Source organism: Colossoma macropomum, unplaced genomic scaffold (assembly GCF_904425465.1).
Source record: "Colossoma macropomum unplaced genomic scaffold, Colossoma_macropomum, whole genome shotgun sequence".
NCBI lineage: Eukaryota > Metazoa > Chordata > Actinopteri > Characiformes > Serrasalmidae > Colossoma > Colossoma macropomum.
In genome coordinates this window covers 39,120,343-39,132,842 of record NW_023494802.1, presented here as the reverse complement: position 1 = coordinate 39,132,842, position 12,500 = coordinate 39,120,343, and the positions used below count along the sequence as shown (strand labels likewise).

Sequence of the window (12,500 nt, the reverse complement as noted above, 5' to 3'; positions counted from 1 at the left end):
TTGTTTACTGTGTTCTAATATGAACGGTCAGATTAAGGTTATATTAGACGTCTGTGAGAGTATCGGGGTTCGTCTGTGTGAGAACCGCAGCAGAAACGTTCTCACTGTGGTTCTGTGTCTCCAGTCTCAGTGGAGTCAGTGCAGGTTTACAGTAAGTTTACAGTAACAGAGTTGAACTGCAGTTACATCACCTACTGCAGCACAGAGTCCAGTAGGGGGTCAGTGGGGCTGTGAGAGCGTGCAGGAGCGTGTGGGAGCGTGTGGGAGCGTGCGGGAGCGTATAGGAGCGTGTGGGAGCGTGTGGGAGCGTGCGGGAGCGTATAGGAGTGTGTGGTCGCTCGAGTCACTGTGAGCTTCACTGAACATTAGGAGCACATCAGTGAGAGCGGAGGAGCAGCGAGGGCTTTACGCTCCTCAGAGTACGAGGGATCAGCAGTGCGAGCACTCGGCTCAGCGCCGAGCAGAGCGTGCAGAGCGCATCTGACCTGCTTCAGTCCCTGAAGCTCCTCATCGGTGTGGATATTAACGGCGCTTTGAGGATCTGATACAAACCAGGGTTTACCTGTGCTCAGGTGAGGAGGCGGGGACACATCTCAGTGTGTCAGTAGAGGGATCATGAGTGTTTAAAGGCTGCTTGTTGGTCAGGTGTTTGTGTTGGGGTGGACTGGTGGGAAGTGTGTATGTCAGAGGGAAGTGTGGTGGAACAGAGCGGTAGTTTTAGACAGTGTGTAGTGTCCAGACTCCAGACCAGAGTCCAGACTGAGTACAGTAGTGTTTGAATAGTGTGATCAGGTCTTAGTGTAAAGGCAGTCTGTAGAGTCAAGGTAGTGTATAAACTGGTTATAGCAGTGAGCAGCTGCTAGTGTAGGGTCAGGATAGTGTGAATAGCCACTATAAACTGGTTATAGCAGTGGGCAGCTGCTAGTGTAGGGTCAGGATAGTGTGAATAGCCACTATAAACTGGTTATAGCAGTGGGCAGCTGCTTGTGTAGGGTCAGGATAGTGTGAATAGCCACTATAAACTGGTTATAGCAGTGGGCAGCTGCTAGTGTAGGATCAGGATAGTGTGAATAGCCACTATAAACTGGTTATAGCAGTGGGCAGCTGCTAGTGTAGGGTCAGGATAGTGTGATTAGCTGTTAGCACTGTCTTAATAGCGTGATTAGCTGTTACCAGTAGGCTCAGGATGCAGGTGTCTATTGTGTGTACGGAACACAACCTGAAGGGTCGCAGTGGTGATGATCGCCCCAACCGCCCCAGCATAGTGGGGGCGGGGCATAGCAAGCCACGCCCGCACTGCCCACGGCCATGCACGCAGGGCCACGCCCACATGAATGAAGCTACTGGACGCAACACCAGCATGAAGTACAGGTGAGAAGGGCGGAGCCATTACATACACACACACACACACACACACACAGATGAGCACGTGCTAACCAAGTTGATGTCAGTGATCCTCTCCGATCCTGAGCTGTGATAGATCAGTGTGTGATGAAAGCGACCCTGAGGACCCTCAATCTAATCGAACAGATTACGCCACACTGACCTTTGACCCTGTCACAGTGTTTACAGTGGAGGAGCATTTACACCAATCAGACCAGCTGACCACACACACACATTCTGAGACTGCAGTCTGTCTCTCAGTTTAAACTTAGTCTGGATAACCGACTCTAAATGTAGGTATTGTGATATAAACTAAGTCTGTTCTACAGTTTCTCATTAGGCTGAATGAATAACCGACTCTAAATGTAGGTATTGTGATATAAACTGAGTCTGTTCTACAGTTTCTCATTAGGCTGAATGAATAACTGACTCTAAATGTAGGTATTGTGATATAAACTCAGTCTGTTGTACAGTTTCTCATTAGGCTGAATGAATAACTGACTCTAAATGTAGGTATTGTGATATAAACTGAGTCTGTTCTACAGTTTCTCATTAGGCTGAATGAATAACTGACTCTAAATGTAGGTATTGTGATATAAACCGAGTCTGTTCTACAGTTTCTCATTAGGCTGAATGAATAACCGACTCTAAATGTAGGTATTGTGATATAAACCGAGTCTGTTCTACAGTTTCTCATTAGGCTGAATGAATAACTGACTCTAAATGTAGGTATTGTGATATAAACTGAGTCTGTTCTACAGTTTTCTCATTAGGCTGAATGAATAACTGACTCTAAATGTAGGTATTGTGATATAAACCGAGTCTGTTCTACAGTTTCTCATTAGGCTGAATGAATAACTGACTTTAAAGTTTCTCATTAGGTTCTCATCTCCGAGTGTGCTCCTCTGTGTGACAAGGGAATGTGTGGTGTGTGTGGTATGTGTGGTGTGTGTGGTATATGTGTGGTGTGTGTGGTATATGTGGTGAGTGTGTGGTATGTGTGGTGTGTGTGTATGGTGTGTGGTGTGTGTGGTATGTGTGGTGTGTATGGTGTGTGTGGTATGTGTGGTGTGTATGGTGTGTGTGATGTGTGTGTGGTGTGTGTGATGTGTATGGTGTGTGTGTGTGTGTGTGGTATGTGTGGTGTGTGTGATGTGTGTGGTGTGTGTGATGTGTGTGTGGTGTGTATGGTGTGTGTGTGGTGTGTATGGTGTGTGTGATGTGTGGTGTGTGTGTGGTGTATATGGTGTGTGTGATGTGTGTGATGTGTTGTGTGTGGTGTGTGTGATGTGTGTGTGTGGTGTGTGTGGTATGTGTGGTGTGTGTGTGGTGTGTGTGGTATGTGTGGTGTGTGTGTGGTGTGTGTATGGTGTGTGTGGTATGTGTGGTGTGTGTGGTCTGTGTGGTGTGTGTGGTGTGTGTGGTATGTGTGGTCTGTGTGGTGTGTATGGTGTGCGTGGTATGTGTGGTGGGTGTGTGGTGTGTGTGGTATGTGTATTGTGTGTGGTATGTGTGGTGTGTGTGGTGTTGTGTGTGGTGTGTATGGTGTGTGTGGTATGTGTGGTGTGTGTGGTATGTGTGGTGTGTATGGTGTGCGTGGTATGTGTGATGTGTGTGTGGTGTGTGTGGTATGTGTGGTGTGTGGTCTGTGTGGTATGTATGGTGTGTGTGGTATGTGTGGTGTGTGGGGTCTGTGTGGTGTGTATGGTGTGTGTGGTATGTGTGGTGTGTGGTCTGTATGGTGTGTGTGGTATGTGGTGTGTGTGGTCTGTGTGGTGTGTATGGTGTGCGTGGTATGTGTGGTGTGTGTGTGGTGTGTGTGGTATGTGTGGTGTGTGGTGTGTATGGTGTGTGTGGTATGTGTGGTGTGTGTATGGTGTGTGTGGTGTGTGGTTTGTGTGGTGTGTGGTGTGTATGGTGTGTGTGGTATGTGTGGTCTGTGTGGTGTGTGGTGTGTGGTGTGTATGGTATGTGTGGTGTGTGTGGTGTGTGGTGTGTGGTGTGTATGGTATGTGTGGTGTGTGTGGTCTGTGTGGTGTGTATGGTGTGTGTGGTCTGTGTGGTGTGTGTCGTGTGTGTGTGGTGTGTGGTGTGTATGGTGTGTGTGGTATGTGTGGTCTGTGTGGTGTGTGGTGTGTATGGTGTGTGTGGTGTGTGGTGTGTATGGTATGTGTGGTGTGTGGTGTGTGTGGTGTGTGGTGTGTATGGTATGTGTGGTGTGTGGTGTGTGTGGTGTGTATGGTATGTGTGGTGTGTGTGGTGTGTGTCGTGTGTGTGTGGTGTGTGGTGTGTGTGGTCTGTGTGGTGTGTGGTGTGTGTGGTGTGTGTGGTGTGTGGTGTGTATGGTGTGTGTGGTATGTGTGGTCTGTGTGGTGTGTATGGTGTGTGTGGTGTGTGGTGTGTGTGGTCTGTGTGGTGTGTGGTGTGTGTGGTGTGTGTGGTGTGTATGGTATGTGTGGTGTGTGTGGTGTGTATGGTGTGTGGTGTGTGGTCTGTGTGGTGTGTGGTCTGTGTGGTGTGTGGTGTGTGTGGTGTGTATGGTGTGTGTGGTGTGTGTGGTGTGTGGTGTGTGTGGTGTGTGGTGTGTGTGGTCTGTGTGGTGTGTATGGTGTGTGTGGTGTGTGGTGTGTGTGGTGTGTGTCGTGTGTGTGTGGTGTGTGTGGTGTGTGGTGTGTGTGGTGTATGGTGTGTGTGGTGTGTGTGGTGTGTATGGTGTGTGGTGTGTGTGGTGTGTGTGGTGTGTATGGTGTGTATGGTGTGTGTTGTGTGTGGTGTGTGTGGTGTGTGTGTGTGGTATGTGTGGTGTGGTGTGTGTGGTGTGTGGTGTGTGTGTGGTGTGGTGTGTGTGTGGTGTGTGTGTGTGGTATGTGTGGTGTGGTGTGTGTGGTGTGTGGTGTGTGTGTGGTGTGTGTGTGGTGTGTGGTGTGTGTGGTGTGGTGTGTGTGGTGTGTGTGGTCTGTACTGTATCTCCTCTACGTAACTGAGTTTGACAGCGGTTGAGGAGCTCATGGGTCAGTAAACCCCTGTATCTCCTGTATCTCAGGCCCTCAGACTGTCAGTGATGGAGATGGTAATTATCAGTGTTTAGAGTGTCTCAGTTCAGAGTCTGACCATAACAATCACCACACAATGTACACACAGTTCATTTTAAATGGCCTCACAGCATCGCTCTACTTTGCTTTACATACAGTCATGCACAAAAGTTTAGGCACCCCTGGTCTAATTGTATGTTGTTGTTTATTTTGTGTAAATAAGTGACCACATTTTAATGCGCATAATTAGGTAACACTGTGTTTGGATGGTCCACTTTAGATGGTTTGTTGATACTTAATTTACTTTCAGGTTACATTCAACTAAATATCTACCAAACTGACCACAATTGTCTTTAACTCTAAACTTGCTCTAATCCTAACCCTAACCTTAACCTCAACCCAAAACCTAAACCCAACCCTCACCCTGGTTCTAGCCCTAACCCTAACCCCACCACTGTTAGAGTCAACAGAGAGTTTATCAACAGTTTCAACATCTGTAGATGATCTGTAGTCGACCATCCAGATCAAGTGAGACCTAAACATAACAGAAAAATGCCGTTCTTAAGTGTGACGTCTGTAGAGGAGGTGTCAACTTAGAAATTCGAACTTGTCATTTGACTTTTTCATACGACTGTATTTGAAAACTCCAGTTACTCTTTATATGGTGTGAAAGTTTTATGATTGTTGGAAGAACATAAATCCACAATAACTCAGTATTAAATTTCATTATATTAACTTACATTAAATGTAGATTATTTTTCCCTTCTCCTGTAAAGTTACCATCTCAGATCAGATTAGTTCCAACAGCGAAGATTTGTTAATAAAACAGATTTTTCAGGTTACCGTGGTTACCATGCATTGGTTATTCCAGCAGGTTATTGGTGTAATAGTGGGCGGTTACCATGGGGAGGTAATTTAAGGTCTTTCCCACAGGTTGATTGATCCAGTGGTCCAGCCCTGACTGCTGTGTTACCCCACTGATCATTGACTGGATACTTTATTTGTCTTCATTATTAATGTGCTAAGCTTTGTGTTTGCTCTGTCACTGTATTGATCAGCAGCTGATCGATTACTGATGCAGGACTGTGGTTGTTGTTCTGCAGGAATCTGGGGAAGTGTGGCTTAAGAGTGTCTTGTTTGGGACTGGGTGAGTTTCTCAAACACACACACCATGTTGGTCTCAGACTTCTGTATTACTGTAGCTGATAATGCTACATTTACAGCTAAGGATAACTTTAATCTCTGTAATTAAAATCTAAATCTAACTCTACTCTTAGGCCCAGTCCCATTTCTTCTTTTTACCCCTACCCCTTGTTTTCGAGTGTTGCTCCTTGGAACTGAGTTACAGGGTAGTGGTTGAAATCTTCCCTCTGAAATGAGACCCTCAAATAAAAAGAGCATCACTTCATTAACAGCTACCAGCGCTGCTCTGTAGGAGACCCTGCCAGTCTGCAGTGACAGCAGAGGAGGGTAAAGTTCAGCTCCTCACTGCTGGGCTTTAGTTACATTTAGGGCATCATATGACTTCAAAGAGGGGGCAATTATTTATTATCACCCACCCCTAATTCTTCAGTGATATGAAGCTGAAGTCAGATATTCACCAGATTCTTGTTTGAATTTTCCCGTTCCACCTTAAATAGAAGCTCGCCCCAACACTTCACCCCACCCCTCTATCTCAACAAGAATCGGGACCCCCTACCCCTAGACGAAAAGGGATGGGTAGGGCTGAGTGGTAGGGGCGAGGGGTGAAATGGGACTGGGCTTTAACCTCAGTAATCTAAATCTGAACTTAATCTTGCCCTCAGTAAGCTAAACTTAAACTTAGATATAATCTTAACCTCAGGAACCAAAACTTTACCTTTCTACTCCTTTAGTTTTTTTTAAAAAAAGTTGTTTTGTCATGAAAACATCACGTTTTCTTGTGAGGACCACCAAAATGTCCTCATTGGACAAACTGGCGTGGTGTCCTATCTGTGTGATCTGTATGCTAATATGAGTTTGTATGTGTTTCAGGTACCTGGGTAACGTTTGGGTCTCAGGTTTCTGACGAGGTCAGTTCTGTTTTCCTCTCTCTCACAATGTCCAGTTAATTTTGTCTCGGGTTCTAAACTTTAGAAGAGTTTTGCTGTATGGATTCCTGTGTGTGTTTCAGGTGGCAGAGAGTGTGTTGACTGTAGCGTATGAGAACGGTGTGAACCTGTTCGACACAGCGGAGATCTACGCCTCAGGAAGGTCAGTTTCTTTTTCCCTCAGAGTGAAGAAAAGTATGACAGTGAACACTTAAACATTAACCAGCATGAGCCAACGCGATGACTGCTTACGAGTTTAGCGTTCCAGCCTTGTGGGTCTGGAAGGTCGCCGGTTTGATCCCCTGAGCCAACAGTACGTGACTTAAGTGCCCTTGAGCAAGGTACCTAATCCCCAACTGCTCCCCAGGCGCTGTGGATAGGGCTGCCCACCGCTCCGGGCAAGTGTGCTCACTGCCCCCTAGTGTGTGTGTTCACTAGTGTGTATGTGGTGTTTCACTGCACAGATGGGTTAAAATGCGGAGGTGAAATTTCCTCATTGTGGGACTAATAAGGGTCTCTTAAACTTAACTTAATAGTCTTATCTTTACAAAGTAAAGGAGTCCCCTCATAGTCTTATCTTTACAATGTAAAAGAGCCCCCTTATAGTCTTATCTTTACAACGTAAAGGAGTCTCCTCATAGTCTTGTTTACAATGTAAAGAAGTCCCCTCATAGTCTTATCTTTACAATGTAAAAGAGCCCCCTTATAGTCTTATCTTTACAACGTCTCCTCATAGTCTTGTTTACAAAGTAAAGGAGTCCCCTCATACCCTTCCATTTACAATGTAAAGGAGCCCCTCATAGTCTTGTTTACAATGTAAAGGAGTCCCCTCATAGTCAAGTCCCCTCATAGTCATGTTTACAATGTAAAGGAGTCCCCTCATAGTCTTATATTTACAATGTAAAGGAGCCCCTCATAGTCTTGTGTTTACAGTGTAAAGGAGCCCCTCATAGTCTTGTGTTTACAGTGTAAAGGAGTCCCCTCATAGTCTTGTGTTTACAGTGTAAAGGAGCCCCTCATAGTCTTGTGTTTACAGTGTAAAGGAGTCCCCTCATAGTCTTATCTTTACAATGTAAAGGAGCCCCTCATAGTCTTATCTTTACAATGTAAAGGAGCCCCTCATAGTCTTATCTTTACAATGTAAAGGAGCCCCTCATAGTCTTATCTTTACAATGTAAAGGAGTCCCCTCATAGTCTTATCTTTACAATGTAAAGGAGCCCCTCATAGTCTTATCTTTACAATGTAAAGGAGCCCCTCATAGTCTTATCTTTACAATGTAAAGGAGTCCCCTCATAGTCTTATCTTTACAATGTAAAGGAGCCCCTCATAGTCTTATCTTTACAATGTAAAGGAGTCCCCTCATAGTCTTGTGTTTACAGTGTAAAGGAGCCCCTCATAGTCTTGTGTTTACAGTGTAAAGGAGTCCCCTCATAGTCTTATCTTTACAATGTAAAGGAGTCCCCTCATAGTCTTATCTTTACAATGTAAAGGAGCCCCTCATAGTCTTATCTTTACAATGTAAAGGAGTCCCCTCATAGTCTTATCTTTACAATGTAAAGGAGCCCCTCATAGTCTTATCTTTACAATGTAAAGGAGGCCCCTTGTAACTCATGACCTCCCATTACCAGTGAAGGAGCTTTCCGTTTACACCGTATAGATCCAGACATTGACAGACAGACAGTAGGTTCCTCTGTCAGTCCTGTCTGAGTGCTGTCCGAGGGAGTTAGTGGGAAGGTGGACATAACTTCCCGTTATAAAGTTATGGACCTTCTGTGCTGATAAAGTCTGGCTGCTGTCCAGCATGAAGGTCCCTTCAGAGTCATACTCGGGTTTACGTGTGGAAATGGCTGATGTAAATGTGGACACTTTGAGATTAGATTTAAAACCATGGATTATTTTTCCTTTTTTCATTCCTCTCTGCAGTCGTTTGTTTGATGTTCTATCGTTTCTCGCTTCCTCTGCAGGGCAGAGACCGTCCTGGGCAGCATTGTAAAGAAGAAAGGGTGGAGGTGTGTGCTCATGGATTTATGTTCCGTATGTTTTATGTGTCTGTGTGTTTACGGTCTGTGTGACGGGTTTGTTTTTGTGTCTCTTCAGACGCTCCAGCTTTGTAATCACCACCAAGATCTACTGGGGTGGACAGTGAGTGGGACACTGCCTGCGTTCGTACACTTACAGATATATATGTATGTCAGTGTATAAATACACTGTCCGTGATTGTGGTGTTTTGTGCTGCAGGGCAGAAACAGAGAGAGGTTTGTCCAGGAAGCATATTATTGAAGGTATGACATCACTGTCCTCCTGATCTGACCTTTGACCTTGTAGACATCCTACACAGAAACCTTCCGTGGTGTCTCTGAGTTAAATGTGGATCCTAAAGTTGAATGTTTGACGAGTATTTGTAAGAAATGTGAGCATGTACTGTTCATTATTTAGCAGACCCAGATCCCTAGTTTAACATTTTCCACATAAATAATTAATTAACAATAAAATGTATAACTTTGTAGCATTGAAGTTGTTTTTAAAAAACAAAAATAAATAATAGAAATACTAATAATACTAATAATAACTAGAAGGAGGAAAATTGAGAACAAACTCTTTGTTGGCTTGACAAAGCTGTTGCTATGAAATCCCAGGTGGTTGCTACGATGTTATTATGTTATAGCAGGTGGTTGCTAGCAGGCATGTTTCTAGGCCACTAATATAATATCCCAGGTGGTTGCTAAGGGTTTGCTGGGCCATTACTGTGATATCCCAGGTGGTTGCTAAGGTGTTGCTGGGCCATTACTGTGATATCTCAGGTGGTTGCTAAGGTGTCACTGGGCCATTACTGTGATATCCCAGGTGGTTGCTAAGGTGTTGCTGGGCCATTACTGTGATATCTCAGGTGGTTGCTAAGGTGTTGCTGGGCCATTACTGTGATATCTCAGGTGGTTGCTAAGGTGTTGCTGGACCATTACTGTGATATCTCAGGTGGTTGCTAAGGTGTTGCTGGGCCATTACTGTGATATCTCAGGTGGTTGCTAAGGTGTTGCTGGGCCATTACTGTGATATCTCAGGTGGTTGCTAAGGTGTTGCTGGACCATTACTGTGATATCCCAGGTGGTTGCTAAGGTGTTGCTGGGCCATTACTATGATATCCCAGGTGGTTGTTAATGTATATATATATATATATATATATATATGGTAATATGTGAATCTGTATGTAATGTCTACGAGGGTCAGTGTGAGTGATGTCCTTTGTGACATCATTTGTGGCAGTTACACTTGAAGTTTCTCAACACTGCCATAATTTTTCTTTGGGGACAAAAATCGTGGTAAACTAATGCTGTACGAAAACCCTACATGACTGTAAGGTTTAGTGGTGCATGACCCATAAAAACATATAGAATAATAAAACAAAGAACAGTCAGACTTTTCAAACCAAGCAACAGTAATAACGTTTATCCGTTCAGTTATTATGGTAAAACATGTCTTCAGTTTTTCTTATTCATAAAGAATATTCAAAAATTCAAGATTATATTAAAAACAATATTAAAAAATGAAAGTATTTGACTGTTGCAGCTCTCGTCTTATCAGCAGGGCAGCACTTCTGTAAGACGCTGTTTTAGGTTACTGAAAGCTTCTCCTGCTGACCGACTGTCCTGTCTCCCTGTCCTCAGGTCTCCGTGGGTCTCTGTCCAGGTTACAGATGGACTATGTGGACATTGTCTTTGCAAACCGCACAGACATCAACACCCCCATGGAGGGTCAGTGTGAGCGAGTGGTGTTTCTGATAGAAACTCTCTTCACTGAGCTCAGCTGGTTCACGTGTGTGTGTGTGTGTGTGTGTGTGTGTGTGTAGAGGTGGTGAGGGCCATGACCTTCGTGATCAATCAGGGCCTGGCCATGTACTGGGGAACCTCACGCTGGAGCGCCATGGAGATCATGGTGAGAACATTCACTCATTCACATCTTCAGGATTGACTCACATTGTTATGATTAACTCACAGCGTTAGGATTCACTCACTCACAGTGTTGGGATTCACTCATTCAGTGTTAGGACTCACTCATTCACAGCGTTAGGATTCACTCATTCAGTGTTAGGATTCACTCATTCACAGCGTTAGGATTCACTCATTCAGTGTTAGGATTCACTCATTCAGTGTTAGGATTCACTCATTCACAGCGTTAAGATTCACTCATTCACAGCGTTAAGATTCACTCACTCACAGTGTTAGGATTCACTCATTCAGTGTTAGGACTCAGTCATTGACAGCATTAGGATTCACTCATTCAGTGTTAGGACTCACTCATTCACAGCGTTAGGATTCACTCATTCACAGCGTTAGGATTCACTCATTCACAACGTTAAGACTCACTCACTCACAGTGTTAGGATTGACTCATTCACAGCGTTAGGATTCACTCATTCAGTGTTAGGATTCACTCATTCACAGCGTTAGGATTCACTCATTCAGTGTTAGGATTCACTCATTCACAGCGTTAGGATTCACTCATTCAGTGTTAGGATTCACTCATTCAGTGTTAGGATTCACTCATTCACAGCGTTAAGATTCACTCATTCACAGCGTTAAGATTCACTCACTCACAGTGTTAGGATTCACTCATTCACAGCGTTAGGATTCACTCATTCAGTGTTAGGACTCAGTCATTGACAGCATTAGGATTCACTCATTCAGTGTTAGGACTCACTCATTCACAGCGTTAGGATTCACTCATTCACAGCGTTAGGATTCACTCATTCACAGCGTTAAGACTCACTCACTCACAGTGTTAGGATTGACTCATTCACAGCGTTAGGATTCACTCATTCAGTGTTAGGATTCACTTATTCACAGCGTTAGGATTCACTTATTCACAGCGTTAGGATTCACTCACTCACAATGTTAGGATTCACTCATTCACAGCGTTAGGATTCACTTACAATGTTAGGATTCACTCATTCAGTGTCAGGACTCACTCATTCAGTGTTAGGACTCACTCATTCACAGCGTTAGGATTCACTCATTCACAGCGTTAGGATTCACTCATTCACGGCGTTAAGATTCACACACCGTGTTAGGATTCACTCATTTACAGCGTTAGGATTCACTCGTTCACAGCGTTAGGATTCACTCATTCAATGTTAGGATTCACTCAATCACAGCGTTAGGATTCACTCATTCAGTGTTAGGACTCACTCATTCAATGTTAGGATTCACTCATTCAGTGTTATGATTCACTCGTTCAGTGTTATGATTCACTCATTCAGTGTTATGATTCACTCATACAGTGTTATGATTCACTCATTCAGTGTTATGATTCACTCGTTCAGTGTTATGATTCACTCATTCAGTGTTATGATTCACTCATACAGTGTTAGGATTCACTCATTCAGTGTTATGATTCACTCATTCAGTGTTAGGATTCACTCATTCAGGGTTAGGATTCACTCACTCACAGTGTTAGGATTCACTCACTCACAGTGTTAGGAATCACTCATTCAGTGTTATGATTCACTCATTCATTGTTAGGACTCACTCACTCACAGTGTTAGGATTCACTCATTCACAGCGTTAGGATTCACTCACTCACAGTGTTAGGATTCACTCACTCACAGTGTTAGGAATCACTCATTCAGTGTTATGATTCACTCATTCATTGTTAGGACTCACTCACTCACAGTGTTAGGATTCACTCATTCACAGCGTTAGGATTCACTCACTCACAGTGTTAGGATTCACTCACTCACAGTGTTAGGATTCACTCACTCACAGTGTTAGGAATCACTCATTCAGTGTTATGATTCACTCATTCAGTGTTAGGATTCACTCATTCAGGGTTAGGATTCACTCATTCAGTGTTAGGATTCACTCATACAGTGTTAGGATTCACTCATTCAGTGTTATGATTCACTCATTCAGGGTTAGGATTCACTCATTCAGGGTTAGGATTCACTCACTCACAGTGTTAGGATTCACTCACTCACAGTGTTAGGAATCACTCATTCAGTGTTATGATTCACTCATTCATT

General features: G+C 44.1%; 1 protein-coding gene across 2 annotated transcripts in view; it reads left to right on the top strand.

Moving 5' to 3' along the window:
• The window catches only part of LOC118822232 (voltage-gated potassium channel subunit beta-1-like), a 26,713-nt gene that overhangs the window by 5,268 nt on the left and 8,945 nt on the right, over positions 1-12,500 (top strand). The window contains exons 1-9 of one of the 2 annotated variants that reach the window (XM_036591173.1): positions 1,064-1,371; positions 5,519-5,562; positions 6,429-6,466; positions 6,568-6,647; positions 8,450-8,494; positions 8,583-8,627; positions 8,724-8,767; positions 10,148-10,234; positions 10,330-10,415. In XM_036591173.1, coding sequence (XP_036447066.1) covers positions 1,187-1,371; positions 5,519-5,562; positions 6,429-6,466; positions 6,568-6,647; positions 8,450-8,494; positions 8,583-8,627; positions 8,724-8,767; positions 10,148-10,234; positions 10,330-10,415 — 654 coding nt within the window. In that variant the 5' untranslated portion in view covers positions 1,064-1,186. Of the gene's footprint in view, positions 1-1,063; positions 1,372-5,518; positions 5,563-6,428; positions 6,467-6,567; positions 6,648-8,449; positions 8,495-8,582; positions 8,628-8,723; positions 8,768-10,147; positions 10,235-10,329; positions 10,416-12,500 lie in introns of those variants that run through there. The other variant, XM_036591172.1, reaches the window with a different exon arrangement.